At 39.1% G+C, this 13,110-nt stretch overlaps 1 protein-coding gene across 2 annotated transcripts in view; it reads right to left on the bottom strand.

The window, feature by feature from the left end:
- LOC120539437 (protein mono-ADP-ribosyltransferase PARP12-like) overlaps positions 1-13,110 on the bottom strand; it is a 61,741-nt gene that overhangs the window by 34,889 nt on the left and 13,742 nt on the right. The window contains exons 3-7 of one of the 2 annotated variants that reach the window (XM_039769488.1): positions 12,351-12,618; positions 8,779-8,832; positions 8,509-8,635; positions 3,395-3,560; positions 1,161-1,281 (exon numbers count right to left, since the gene is read on the bottom strand). In XM_039769488.1, the coding sequence (XP_039625422.1) occupies positions 1,161-1,281; positions 3,395-3,560; positions 8,509-8,635; positions 8,779-8,832; positions 12,351-12,618 (736 nt within the window). The remainder of the gene's footprint in view (positions 1-1,160; positions 1,282-3,394; positions 3,561-8,508; positions 8,636-8,778; positions 8,833-12,350; positions 12,619-13,110) is intronic. The other variant, XM_039769490.1, reaches the window with a different exon arrangement.

Below are 13,110 nucleotides of genomic sequence, written 5' to 3'. Positions count from 1 at the left end.
GCACATAAAATCCGTTGCTGGGGAGACGCCACACGTACAATAATCAGCTACACGCCAGCACAGATTAAAATACTTGCTGGGGAGACGACACAGTCACGATTATCAACTGCACACCACACATTACATCAGTTGCTGGGGACACTCTGCTGATTGACCACTGTTGTGACAGAAAATTAAAGTCATATTACGGACATCAAAGCCAGTATTACTGTCAGAGAAAATTACAGGCATTTTACGGAAATACAAACCAGTATTACTGCGAGAGAAATTTAAAGGCACACAATACACTGGTGCATATTATAGCCACATACAAGCCAGTATTACTGTAAGAGAAAATATTACGGACATATCTACTAACAACATGCCACCCAAAAAAAAAGGACACGTCATGTAGGACAAAAGACACAATCAAATCCTATATAAGTAACATCTCCTGGATGAACGGTCAGCTCAACGAGTAAAAATCAACAAAAGAAAGGCTGAAAGACAAAAAAAAAACACGAACAAATAGATCGATTGAAGAAAAAGAAAAGGAGCGTCAGAAAAACGCTAAAAGAGAGAGACTCAGAAGAGCGAACCTTACAAAAAGTTGGCATTTACTTGCCAGAACCAGTATTCAGCCATGATCAGTTATATGTTGCATTATCAAGAGTTAGAAGTTATCCAGATGTTGTTGTCAAGGTTGTAGATGGTCCTGAACAAGGCAAACTGTTACCAAACTCAGACAGAGTATTTACAAAGAATGTTGTCTATAATGAAATTTTATAGAAAAAGTTCATGAGGTAAAAAAATAGACAATTTTTCCTAAATATCTTCTTCAGATTTTGTGTATTGCAGATTGTTACAAAGGTTTACACTAAGGCAATATTAATTATACTTACTGTATTGTCATACATTTCTGTTTTATTTTTATTATTATTTTACTTTAGGATTCTTGCAAAAATATTTTTGACAAAAAAAAAAAATTAAGACAAGAAACAGAATGAGGTCAGGGTCCCTTTCCATTTAATATACAGTAGACTGTTCCTACTAATGTTTATGCACTACTGTTCTAGCGCCCGTTATTGTAACCGGCTTAATGTCTAGTACATACATAAAAAATCACACAAATTAATTTAACTGGGATAATAATGACAATGAGAACTATATTGACAACTTACCTTTGAATTTAAGCTCATATTGTTGGCCCCCTGCTTGAAATTGGACAATTGCATTTTTGTCTTCCAGGTATTTTTTTTCAAGATCTTCGCTTGAAATAGATGATGTATTGTGAGCCCCATTCTAAAAATGTAATTGTGTAATCCAAAAAATAGGTTAGTTAGAAATAGGGAAAAAAGGACCCAAACAAAGCTAACCACTTTTCTTTAGCTCTACAAACTTCTGTATAATGTAAAATGTGAGTGTATTTATACAATCACTTAACAGTTAACCAGTCACCTCATCTGCCATTAGCATATTACACTATTTTTGATCATGGACAACTTAGGGTGTGTTGTGGCAATAAAAGATCAAGGTTCCAATTCTCAATGAATTTAACCACTTCATCATTTTACTTCACAACACTTTTAATCTAATTTTTCTGATGAGATCAAGGTGGAAACATGCTAAGTGGGACAGACTAGTCCAATACATCAGAACCTGCGTTTTCTAGCTGCTCACATGGAATTTCTGGATGTTTCCAGGGTGGTTGAGAGATATCATTCTTCTAGCATGTCCTTAAGGTCTTCCTCTAGTGGGGATTTCCTGGAACAGAGTGGTACACTCTCTGTGGAAGATGTCCAGGGATACACTTCTCATTCAACCCACCTCAACTGGCACCTTTCAATCCAGTGTGGCAGATGCCTGGAGGGGGTGACCCGGCCGGGATGCCTTGGAGGACCTGAAGAGGGCATACGCCCACCTCAGACCACGTGGGAGTGACTGGTTGCTATGGGGACCACGGGTACAGAGCTTTGAAGCTCGACCCTGTAGGGGCCCGTGATCACCGCCGGGGGGCGCCCCGATGCCTTAGGAGCCCTGGACCTCAGCGCTTCCACCACACCCGGAAGTGCTGGGGAAAAGACGTGCAGGGACACCCGGTGTGCTTCCAGGTATGCAGCTGGCACTTCTGCCACACTGGGGAGTGTCGGTGGAAGACTGCCGGGAAGCACCTGGAGCACATCCAGGTGCATATAAAAGGGGCTGCCTCCCTTCAGACAATGACTTGAGTCGAGTGGAAGCAGGACAAGGTCTGGGAGGAGATCAAGAGGCGGCCTGAAGAAGTGAAGGCATTGTGTGTGTTGGCCAGGATTTTGGGGACTTTTGAGGACTGTGGCACTTGTGTAAATATGGAGCACTATAATAAATGCGTGTGGGGTGACTTAAACATGTCTGCCTGTCTGTGTCCGGGTCATGTTCCACACCAGATAAGAAGCAACTCTGTTCAAGTACCTTAATTTCATTGTTTCTGCAAATTTTTTTCCCACAGAATTTGTGATGACATGTGAGGTTGGGGATGTAGACTGACCAGTAAATTGAAAACTTTGTTTTAGGTCTTAGTTCCATGTCTTCAGTATCATAGTTTAGTACAACATCTACAAAACTGCTACCACTAGTTACAGCAACAGTAACCGCACCCCACTTGTAAATAACACCCAAAGGACCTAGAAATCCTCCAAGTGGGGCACCTGTTTCCCCAAGTACAAGGAGAGAAAAAGCCATACTTTTCAGGAAGAAAACTAAGACCTTATAATTGGAAGTGGTAATTCTCATTCCTGACTGCATTCCAGTGTGCAACACAGATAAAAGACTGATAAGGCTAAGTAGGACAACATCATCAAACAGCACAGACACAATCCTTAGTTCACCAAACTGGTCACTTTCTAAACCTCAGCTGTGCCCTAACAGACCGCTGATGAAAATCAAGAATAGGAAAGGAAACAAGGCACATTCTTAGTGGAGTTCAATACCTACAGTTCATTGAACAGACACAATTTATTGTGGCTGTCAATTCATAAATATAATATATGGCATTTCAAAAGATGCATGCTGACAAAATAAGCAAGCAGTTCTAAGAACCCAAAAAACCTGAATAAGTTTACTGCGTTGAAGCCACAACCAAGTCAGATAAACAAGATGATAAATGGAATACGTGCTGTCTAGCAGGCCTCTTGGACACCCCTTTTTGCTGATGTCTGAGGTGTTCCCATATTTGATTTGATATACTTTATTAATCCCGGAGGGGAAATTGTCTTTTTGCATGGCCTTTGGGGATATGAGCACAGGGTCATCTATTGTATTAAGCTTAAACGCATATGGAGAGAGGGAGGTGTGGGGGGCACATTTTCATTTAACCACAAATATACATTATTTTGGAGCAGCACAAAGATTCTTTTGAATGTAGACTTAGACTTACTGATGTGCCATACTCAGACCACTGGAAATATTCATCCTGCCAATACCAGAGCCAGCAGGTTGTCAGGATATAGCTGGGTTTCGTAACAGAGGAAGCTGTTGACAGGCGTCTGACTTTAGCTGCTCCTCGAGTCATTGAAGAGAAATTTATAGAAAAATTCCCACTGCTGCAATTTCAAAAGGGAGATGTTTTAATTTGGACGTGTAGTGTACGTCTAAGCAAGCTTACTTTCAGGATACACCTAGTTTTGGACTTGCTTCTGACTATATTCACACAACTTCTTTCACTATAATGACAATGAAGGTCTGATTAACCAATGATTAGTTTGTAGTTAATTTTCCTTTTAAGTAGGACTTCACAGGTTTTTGTCTGTTTCTTTCCGTCATGTACTGAATTAAAAAAAATGTTCTCATCATCACCAAAGACGTACGTTAGGTTAATTAATGTTAATTGTTGCCTCTAAATTGTGGGCATGTGCATTACTCTGTCCTGCAATTGACTTCCGCTTTGTCCAGTAAAATTTTCTAATGTGTACCTAAATGCCGGCAGGACAGGCTACTGCCACTAGTGAGACTATGTTATATGGGTTGGAAAAAGTGGCGCTAACAAAACGACAGGAGACAGAGCTGTAGGCGGCAGAGTTAAAGATGTTAAGATTTGCATTAGATGTGACGAGGATGGAAAGAATTAAAAAGGAGTACATTAGAGGGTCAGCTCAGGTTGGATGGTTTGGAGATAAAGACAGAGATGCGAGATTGTGTTAGTTTGGACACATGCAGAGGAGAGATTCTGGATATATTAGGAGAAGGATGCTAAGGATGTAACTGCTAGGCAAGAAGAAAAGAGCAAGGTCTAAGAGGAGTTTATGAATGTGGTGAGAGGGGACATGCAAGTGGTATATGTGACAGAGCAAGATGCAGAGGACAGGAAGATATGGAAACAGATTATCCATTTTGGCAACCCCTACCAGGAGGAGCCAAAAAAAACAGAAAGATAGGATTTATTATTTTTATTTTTGTTTATTTTAATTTAAGCCATATTCAGATGCCTCTTGATAATATCATTAATGGTGAGCGTTGTTGTAATAAAGCCCCATTTTGCTCAGTGCGCATTTATGTCGTGCAACACTGCATGTTATATCCTGAGAGCCATATTTAAAATGAAGCAATGTATTATTAGTTAGTGTATGCAATTTTTGAAAGTAAAGTTTTGTCAAGCCACTTAATTCAAGAAGTTCTAGCGACTTTGACTTTGTTTTGCCATTTTATGTGACTGCTGTTTTGTGGTGAATGATCTGTGCTATGTCATCAATCTTGTAAGAAGAATTTCTCTCCCACTCACAGGTTAAAAGCAGTGGTATTGATTTAATTCAGTTTTATTGGAAATCAAAACAGTTACAGCAAAAGTGATCTTTATGGCATTATGGCTGCAGAATGTTGTACATGCTTACATTGGTTTATAGGAACATTTTCAATGATTAAAACAGTTGCATAAATGACCATTTTTCCCACAGTCTGTTGCTGTGTGTACCATGCTTGGCATTCATTGGCCACTAGTTCAGGAAGTACTAAATGAGTATTTTCATAAATGTTATTGATATTTTAACATTTATTATTGTATTAAACCATTTTTAAATATTTTACCTTTACATTTAAAGTGCAAATGGCACATTTAAATAATAAATGTTTTAAGTATGCTGCTGGAGTCATAGTGGATAAATGTTTACTTTATAATCATTAAGATGAGGAGTTCATATGTAAACTTTGCTTTAACATGTATCATGTACTGCAGTTATACTTCAGTTTATTTTAATTCTGGTATACAAGATTGTTATTGTTCATGGCTGCTTCTAAAGATTCATAATTGCAGATGACAGCCTAGCCACGAGCAGTAAAACCTTGAGTAACAAATCTTGTGTTAATGAAAATTTAAAACAAAAGACAAAATGTGCTCAGTCTGAGTTTTCTCCTAATGTTGATCAATAAGGGACTTCTGTCCAGACAAAAGAAATAATCAGCTGCAGTGTTCTCCCAAGCGTCTTTCAGCCGGGTGCTTCGCCCGGCTAATTTAGTTGAGCGCCCGGCTGTCATCTCGCATGACATTGTGCGATTACAGCCACAGATCCACAGGCACAGGCAGATCTAAAGATCTGCAGAGATGGCAAGGGATGAGCGGGCGGGTGGGCAAATATTTTAGAAGCAGGATCGTATGTGGCGAGGGGAGAGGCACGGGGCGGGATGTTTGCCAATCACTCTATGCTAAACAAGCTAATAGCGGGGACGAGGCAGAGCGGAGTTCACAAGCAAAGAGTATGGAGAGGTGGGCGGGCGAGAGGGGGCTGTACATGCTAATAGCGGGAGAGGAGAAAAGTTCTTTACTAGACTGCTCTGGCCTATGCTGTATTCAATCGCCGCATCAGAAAAGACGTAACAAATCTGGCCACAGACTAGAGAGACCATGGTCTGGGACTCCATGCATTTCATCGAAGTACAGTGTGTGCTTCACACTTTACAACAAGAAAGCAGACGTGCTAGCTAAGAATACTGACTTTCACCACTAAAGGCATGGATGTAATTTACAAAACACCTAATCTATATAACTGAAAGATGCTGATTTTTTTCAGTAAAGAAAACTATTCTGAAATTGTACATTTTGAGTGAAAAATTCCATAAGGAAGCCAGCTGCAGTTGACATGAAAAGATGAGTTGATCTTGTGACGGACATCAAGTGAGGACTTGCATTCCACCCCGGAACAGTTAATCAACCATTACCTGGCCAGGATGCCAGTTTGTTGGAAGAACAGAGGGAGAATTGCATAGACAGTTTTCCTCACTGACACAGCAGGTGGCAGTCCTGTTGGACGATGGTACCTATGTAGAGGCCCACACCGCAGGCTGGCTGGGTTTATAGTCTAGTAGCAGAGCCCTGCGGGGTTACATCTGTGCCACAAGGGGGAACTGCAGGGGCATGTTGTCCTTGCTTCAGGGAACTTCCACCTGACCCTTAAGTGCCTCTGGCTGGTAGTGTCGTGACAACAGAAGTTCTCCTGGATCCAGCATAAAAGAGGCAAAGTTTCCTGTAGATATGGTCAGAGTCGGGAGGCAGTGAACAACGATCATCAGGAGGAGAGAGAGAAAAAAAAGGGATGGAAGAGAAGGAAGAATTGCATTCTGTGATTATTACATCACATTTTCTAATTTAGTTATAATAAAACTGCCATTTGAATTCACATTTTGGTTTGGTGTTGGTATATTGGTGGGTTTGAGGTTCAGTGGTGACCCAGTGTGGTCACAATCTATATATTTCCCTCTATTATAAAAAAAAAAAAAATCTTGGAAGGAGACAAGACGTGATTTTCTCGGAGAGACACTTATGCGTCCCGCGAGACGAGTCTACGCCTGGGGCCAGAAATAAAGGACAAAGAGTTGATGACAAAGTAGAACATCATAAAGAATTCAGAAATGTTGGCGCGGTACACATGCAGAGCAAGGTAGAGATAATGGAAGTACGAAAATTTAAAAGTCTCAAAAAAAGGATTGGAAAGATCGCATTAGCACAAACAAACAGAAATTATTACTCGGTGAAATAACGAAACAGCAAAAAGAGATCGAATATATTGTTTGGATTTAAACTTTAAGTCGGAGACTTGTAGATCATCTAATTCGTGTTGCTAGCAAGAATTAAAGGATTCCAAAACGTTGGCATGGTATGAAGTCCCGTGAGACTGAGACTTTTAACATGAGATTCTTTCAAGTCACACCCTACTTACAACTATTTTCAAACAAGACTACAGTCATCTAACCTCAGTCGTGTAAATGCTTTTGGAGAGCTCTCAGCTCTCGTTCTAGATGACACGTCAACGAAGCGAAGAAGAAAGACCATGGACAAACATTCAAAAAAGTCGTTTTATTTACTAGAGAGAACGATATTTACTCACAGGCAGTTAAACGTTGCGTTGTCACAATGTAAGTCCAAACACGGAATCAAAATTCAATGCAATCTTGAAGAAAGGTTAATTCCAAACATTGTTTTTACTAAAGTTTTAAAGTAAAAGTGAAAATAATGTATATGTAACAATTCACATGAAAATAATAACTGTATAAATTATAAAATATAAAATTGTATATTCGGTTAACCAAATCTGGGGGTGGGCGGGCGAAGCGAGCAGGAGGCAGAGCCTTCTAGTGTATTAAAAAAACAACAATCAGGGAGCCATTCAGTATCTAATTACATTATATTTGCATGTACTATAATGCACAACTAAATACCTAGTAAATTATTTCATTAGTTTTTTTATAACATTGTAGTTCTAGTGTGATTTAAGAAACACACAGCCTTCATTTTTATAGTCACAATGATTACCTTCAAACTGTCAATGTATATCCAACTCACTTCTGAGTGTATGCTTTACTTATGGGCCCTCAATAAGGTCTTTTTCTCTAGGTAGGAGGTGGAAGCCAACCAGGGACAAGAGGTCAGTCTACTTTTTCTTATGGGACTTGAACTGTATTTTTTAATACATTTATCACTTTAAGAACTGTTCAAGTGAACTGAGCTTGTTTTTGAATAAATCAACTTATAGTTTAAGATTGGCTGCCACCACTGTGCCTTTGTTTGTTTTACTCTGCCTCTCACTTTAACTTTGGTACCAGTAGGCACCAAACTACTAGCAAGCTGTCTGTTCCACAGTTGGCTTGTAACACTGGGCACACGCACTCAGTCATATGTGGCAAATTTAGAAGTGAAATTAATCAAACACATGCATCTTTAGAAAATGGGAGAAAACCAGAGCATCTAGAGAAAATGTCCCATAGACAGAGGGAGAATTTCATACGCCATACAAATAGAAAATGGACTGAGATTTGAGACAAAGACTCTAGAGCTGTAAGATAGCTACATGAATCACCATGGCACTGTGATATCCAAAATAGATTCAACCAATTGTTTAGCATGTTAACTATTAAAAGGCACAAAAGAGTCACTAATTACTATTACATGTTCCATTTTATACCCTAATGTATCCGATCTTTATGCTAATGCATTGTCTTTACCAAGAACATACATTATTTCAAATTAAATGCTGCAAATACTGTTTTTGAAAAATTATTACAAACCTGCAAGTTCTAGCTGGATTACAAAATTCCTTTTCAATTTGTTCATTGTCTGTGAGGTCTAACCAGCCTAGGCCATCCCATACCTGCCACTGGTAGGGCATGCGATGGTGTGCTTCAAAACATTTGTCTAAAAAAACAAGCAAAAGATCAAATGATTCAGACTTCAAATTAAGGGTCCTACAATGTAACAATTAAATGTTTCTAAATCTGTAGCAAGGCTATTTAAAATATTTTATACAACAGATTTTAAATGAATAAACACATACTTACTTCCATGTTTGCAATCTTTTCTTACAAAGAATAAGCAGATCTCAGTTTTACCTGCTGACAGAAATATTTTGTTAGAACTTGTTAAGAACTGACAGTTTTTATTTTGCAATGGTTATATAATATATTGTGACTTAAGTGTTTTACTTTTCTCTAAATATCTTAAGTCTTCTTTTTATTGCTGAGCTGAACTGTTTATGATTCCCTGTGTCCATCTAACCTTTTTCTGTTTGCTTTTCTTCCTTTGAAATATAATCACTGCTAGATAAAAACACAAGTGATTCTACTAAAACACAGAGAAAGCTTGAGCATATTCATTAATGTGGGTAAAATATACTGATTAAATTAAATCGTCAATTAAAAGAAAGTGAAGTATTGTATGAAGAATATTTAATTAACATGCCTTCTAGTGTAAGTTCACAGTGAATTGTGTACCAACCCTAAGCAGGAAACACACATGCACACACCTACACTCCCTCACACTGAACCAATTCTGAGTTGCCAAGCTTCTTTGAGATATTTTCTTATTTATATTTGTCAATTTCTATAAATACTTTATTGTGGACATTAACATTTTTGTTTGTTTTTGTGGCCAACTGCACCCATGCCTTTTGTTGGTGATGACAGCACCTGTTGCTACCATGTGACATCATTGTATGATGGCAAAGTGCTACAGCTGGCACCCAAGTTTCTAAAATCCCTCAGAACAAATATCCGTGTGTTTAGTGCAGAGAGGGCTGAAGAACTTAAGAGTTATTGTCCCTGACTTATCTTTCATCTCCCAGCTTATCTCCTGTCCTTTGGCTTGCCATTTTCCAATTTGGTTCTAACACTTCTCTTTGAGTTTCTGTTGCTACTCAATGTCCTTGGTGACTAGCAGCAGTTCTTAAGCATATACACTTTTAATATAATTTTCACATGCTTGCTTGTGAGTACAATATTCTTTTCTTGCCCCTTGCCACTTTATATGACTTATGAATCTCCTCTTACAAATAAGCTTTAACTCGCATGCAAATTCCTTTCAGATTAAGAAACCTGGTGTATGCTTGTTTATGGTGGTAAATATTACAAAGCATGTAAAACTGACCTTCTAATGTAAACTAAAATACAGAGATTTCACATAGAAATCAATCATGAACACCTTTGTGATGTAATATTAAACAAGAACCACACCTCTGAACCACCCTCAGTACAAAGAAAAATTATTTCACATTTCTCCAAAAAGAAAATAAAATGTTGACAGTCTTTAAGGCCCCGACCACATGGGCGTTCAAATTTTACTTAAATGAATTCACTCTGGGCGACCTAGACTTTTAAGTTGCATTCTGTAGTGGCGCTTAATTAACTTCAATATGACGTTACATTTACATACATTTGCCTCTGGTAAACGCCAATCTGCAGCGCTTATTGTACTTTTGTGTGTTCTCCTGTGGGGGGGCAATTATCAGGCAGTCCAGCGTGTTTTTAAACTGGGGTTTGATGTTCATCCTTCATTGGATTCATGAAATATGGAACAGTTGGCTTATTTGACCTGGACCTTGACCTCCTTGTGTTAAAATTCCTACTGATATGGCGACACAGGCAGAGAAAGCATTGCCGCCAGTACTGGGTTCACCCTCTTACAGCACAGCATGTGTGTAATCTATGAAGAAATGCAACAATTTCTGTACAAATTCTTCAAATGCTGTTAGATGTCAGTTTTGAGTTTTGATTGCCTACTGCAGCTGGTACAACAATATTTTACACATCGGTCAACCAATATGCAAATCAATATTAGCCCTGAAGTCAGGCTACTTGTCACCTAAAGATAAGCAATATTCAAACAGTACTCGCATATATATGCACTCACCAGCTGTCATCAGTTTTCCATAGTAGCTAAGGTTACATCATTAACACAAACCTACAAACTGTTTTTGTTGATAATGTGTTTAAATGTCTATAATAATGTCTACAATATATATATTATGCAAGGACCGGTGGGAGAGGGCAGCCCCCCTGGACAGTTTCTGAGCCCAGGGTTGCAGCACTTCCGTCACACTCAGAAGTGCTGCCGAAAGAAGATCTGGGAACACCTGGAGCACTTCCAGCATGCCCTATAAAAGGGGCCGCATCACTCCATTTGAGGAGCCAGAGTCAGGAGGAGGTGAATGAAGCTTGCGGGAGAGGAGTTAAGGCGGTAGAGAAAGAGAAGAAGAAGGGACTTTGTTTGCTTATTGGTGCCGTGTTGACTGTGCTGTTGGGTAGGGTGGCTGGTTCGCCCCCTGGTGGTCCATTATATATATTGTGGCGGACGGCCGGGATGCCCCTTTGCTATATGTTCAAGGGGCGTAGCCTTGGAATGTGCAATACCTCCCCATGGACGCTAGATGGCTGTCCCCCTGGGTTGGAGCGGTGCCTCAGTTTCCCACAGGGCTCCATGGGAATTGGAGTTGGGTGCCGCCCTGTTGGGTCCCGCAGGAGTCACCAGGGGGTTATGAAGTTCTACTTTGTCTTTTACTCTTTCTTTTAATTCTGAGCCGGATTGGACGTGCCTTTATTTCAGTTCCACTTGTTCTGGGCTGATAATTACTTTTCTTATTTTCTGAATTTGCACCTCGATTATTCTTTTTCTTTTTTGCTCTTTTTTCTCTTCAACGCTTTTGAGTTTCTTTTCTCTGCGCTACTTTCTTCTTCGCTTAGATGTCAACATTTCATTTATAATGTATTGTCCTTATACGCTTTATATGCGCTGAGACCCTGGATCTGTGTGTGCTCAAAGCCTCCTTTACACGACTGAATGTTTTGCTGCCTCTTGGCTTATTTGATATTGATTGTAAGAGGGGCGTGTCTTGCAAGAATCTCATGTTCCACGTCATCGTGAAACGGTCTTGGGTCAATCTCTTGGCACAAAGTCTCATGTTTAAGGTCCCCGCAAGACGCTCCGTGGCCATCTCGCGATTTCTTTTAAATAACTCTTACTCTGATCATGGTCCTTGTCTCTACAGCAGTTTTTATACTCAAGTTAAACCAGCATTTCAAGTTAAACACTTCTGTTTTTTTCTTTTTAATACTTAAGTGTGTCATTTTTTTGCTTTTTGTTTTGATGTTTGTGTGGGTGTTTTTAGATTAGCACTATACTAGAGATAAAAGAGTATTTTTCTGGGAGACTGTATATAGGTGACATTTTCTTATTTATTTGTTATTTGAACTAGATGTTTGTTATTTTAACTACGGTAATATTAATTGCTACTCTTAAAATTGACCAAAATATTCCACATGGTTAACTCATTTTATCTATGACCAGCGACCAGTAGCATAACAATATGATGGACAATGAGGAAATTTGTTAAATGGATGGAGGGATGGAAGACTGTTGCCTTCACATAATAGAAACAACAGATTGCTTTATGCAATACATTTGATTTTTTGCTTTCAACACCTTTAATTATATTCAAGCTGTTTGTTAAGGAAAAGGGAATACACCAAGCAATTAGTGATTACAACATGACCTTTCCTAAAAGATACCTTTGCACAGACATTCCTCTTAGATACAAAGTAAATATGTATTTTTGATAGTATACATGTAATTACCTTACCCTTATCAGTTGATGCAATGTTGCCATTTTTCATATTCAGTTTATTTAAGTAAACATTCTGAATACTGGAAATCAGCTCAGAAGTCAGTCCCCGGTCTTCTAGCATCTTTAATGCTTCACCAGTGTGCAGGTCATGAGACTTGTAACAGCTGGTGCCCTGTTTGCAGGACCCCTCAAGGAACTTCTCACATATATGGAGTCGTCTGCAGTTAGCCATGTCAGGGCAAGCACCATACTGCCCACTTCCTCTATTATAGGAGAAACACACCTGTGAAGAAAAAGTGTGTTTAACATGTGTGTATCTAATGCTAATTTGTTTTAAAATGATAATTTGAATAATAAAACTTGTAGCTTAGGTGCTTTGCTCTGAAGCAAAAAACAATTAAAATTGGGGAGGGGGAGTGGTAGGGAGCACATCAAATGTCTTATGGTTCACCATCTAAAGCATTAAACCTCATATTTGGGTGTTTGTATGCACACAAGTCCCAAATGTGAAGGCTTCTAGTTTTGTGTCAATGCTTTTGTCATGTGCCTTGTGAGTGGTCCCTTAAGAGGTGAGACCCACTGCCCACAGCCTTACAAAGGTGAGGATTGCCAACAGTTCCTAGCAGTTCATTGTCGAATGCGCTACGCAATGGTGAGTTCTTATGTTTTTTATAATTTACTTGCGCTTTTCTGATTTACTTGTGCTTTTGAGTTTTTGACTCCACTTTGGATTTGTGATTTAGATTTGCCTCTCCATGCATGGAGCTTTTTGTGT

This window comes from Polypterus senegalus, chromosome 11 (genome assembly GCF_016835505.1).
Source record: "Polypterus senegalus isolate Bchr_013 chromosome 11, ASM1683550v1, whole genome shotgun sequence".
NCBI classification, from domain to species: Eukaryota; Metazoa; Chordata; class Cladistia; order Polypteriformes; family Polypteridae; genus Polypterus; species Polypterus senegalus.
Note: the sequence above shows the minus strand (reverse complement) of the source record. Positions and strands in the feature narration are given on the sequence as shown.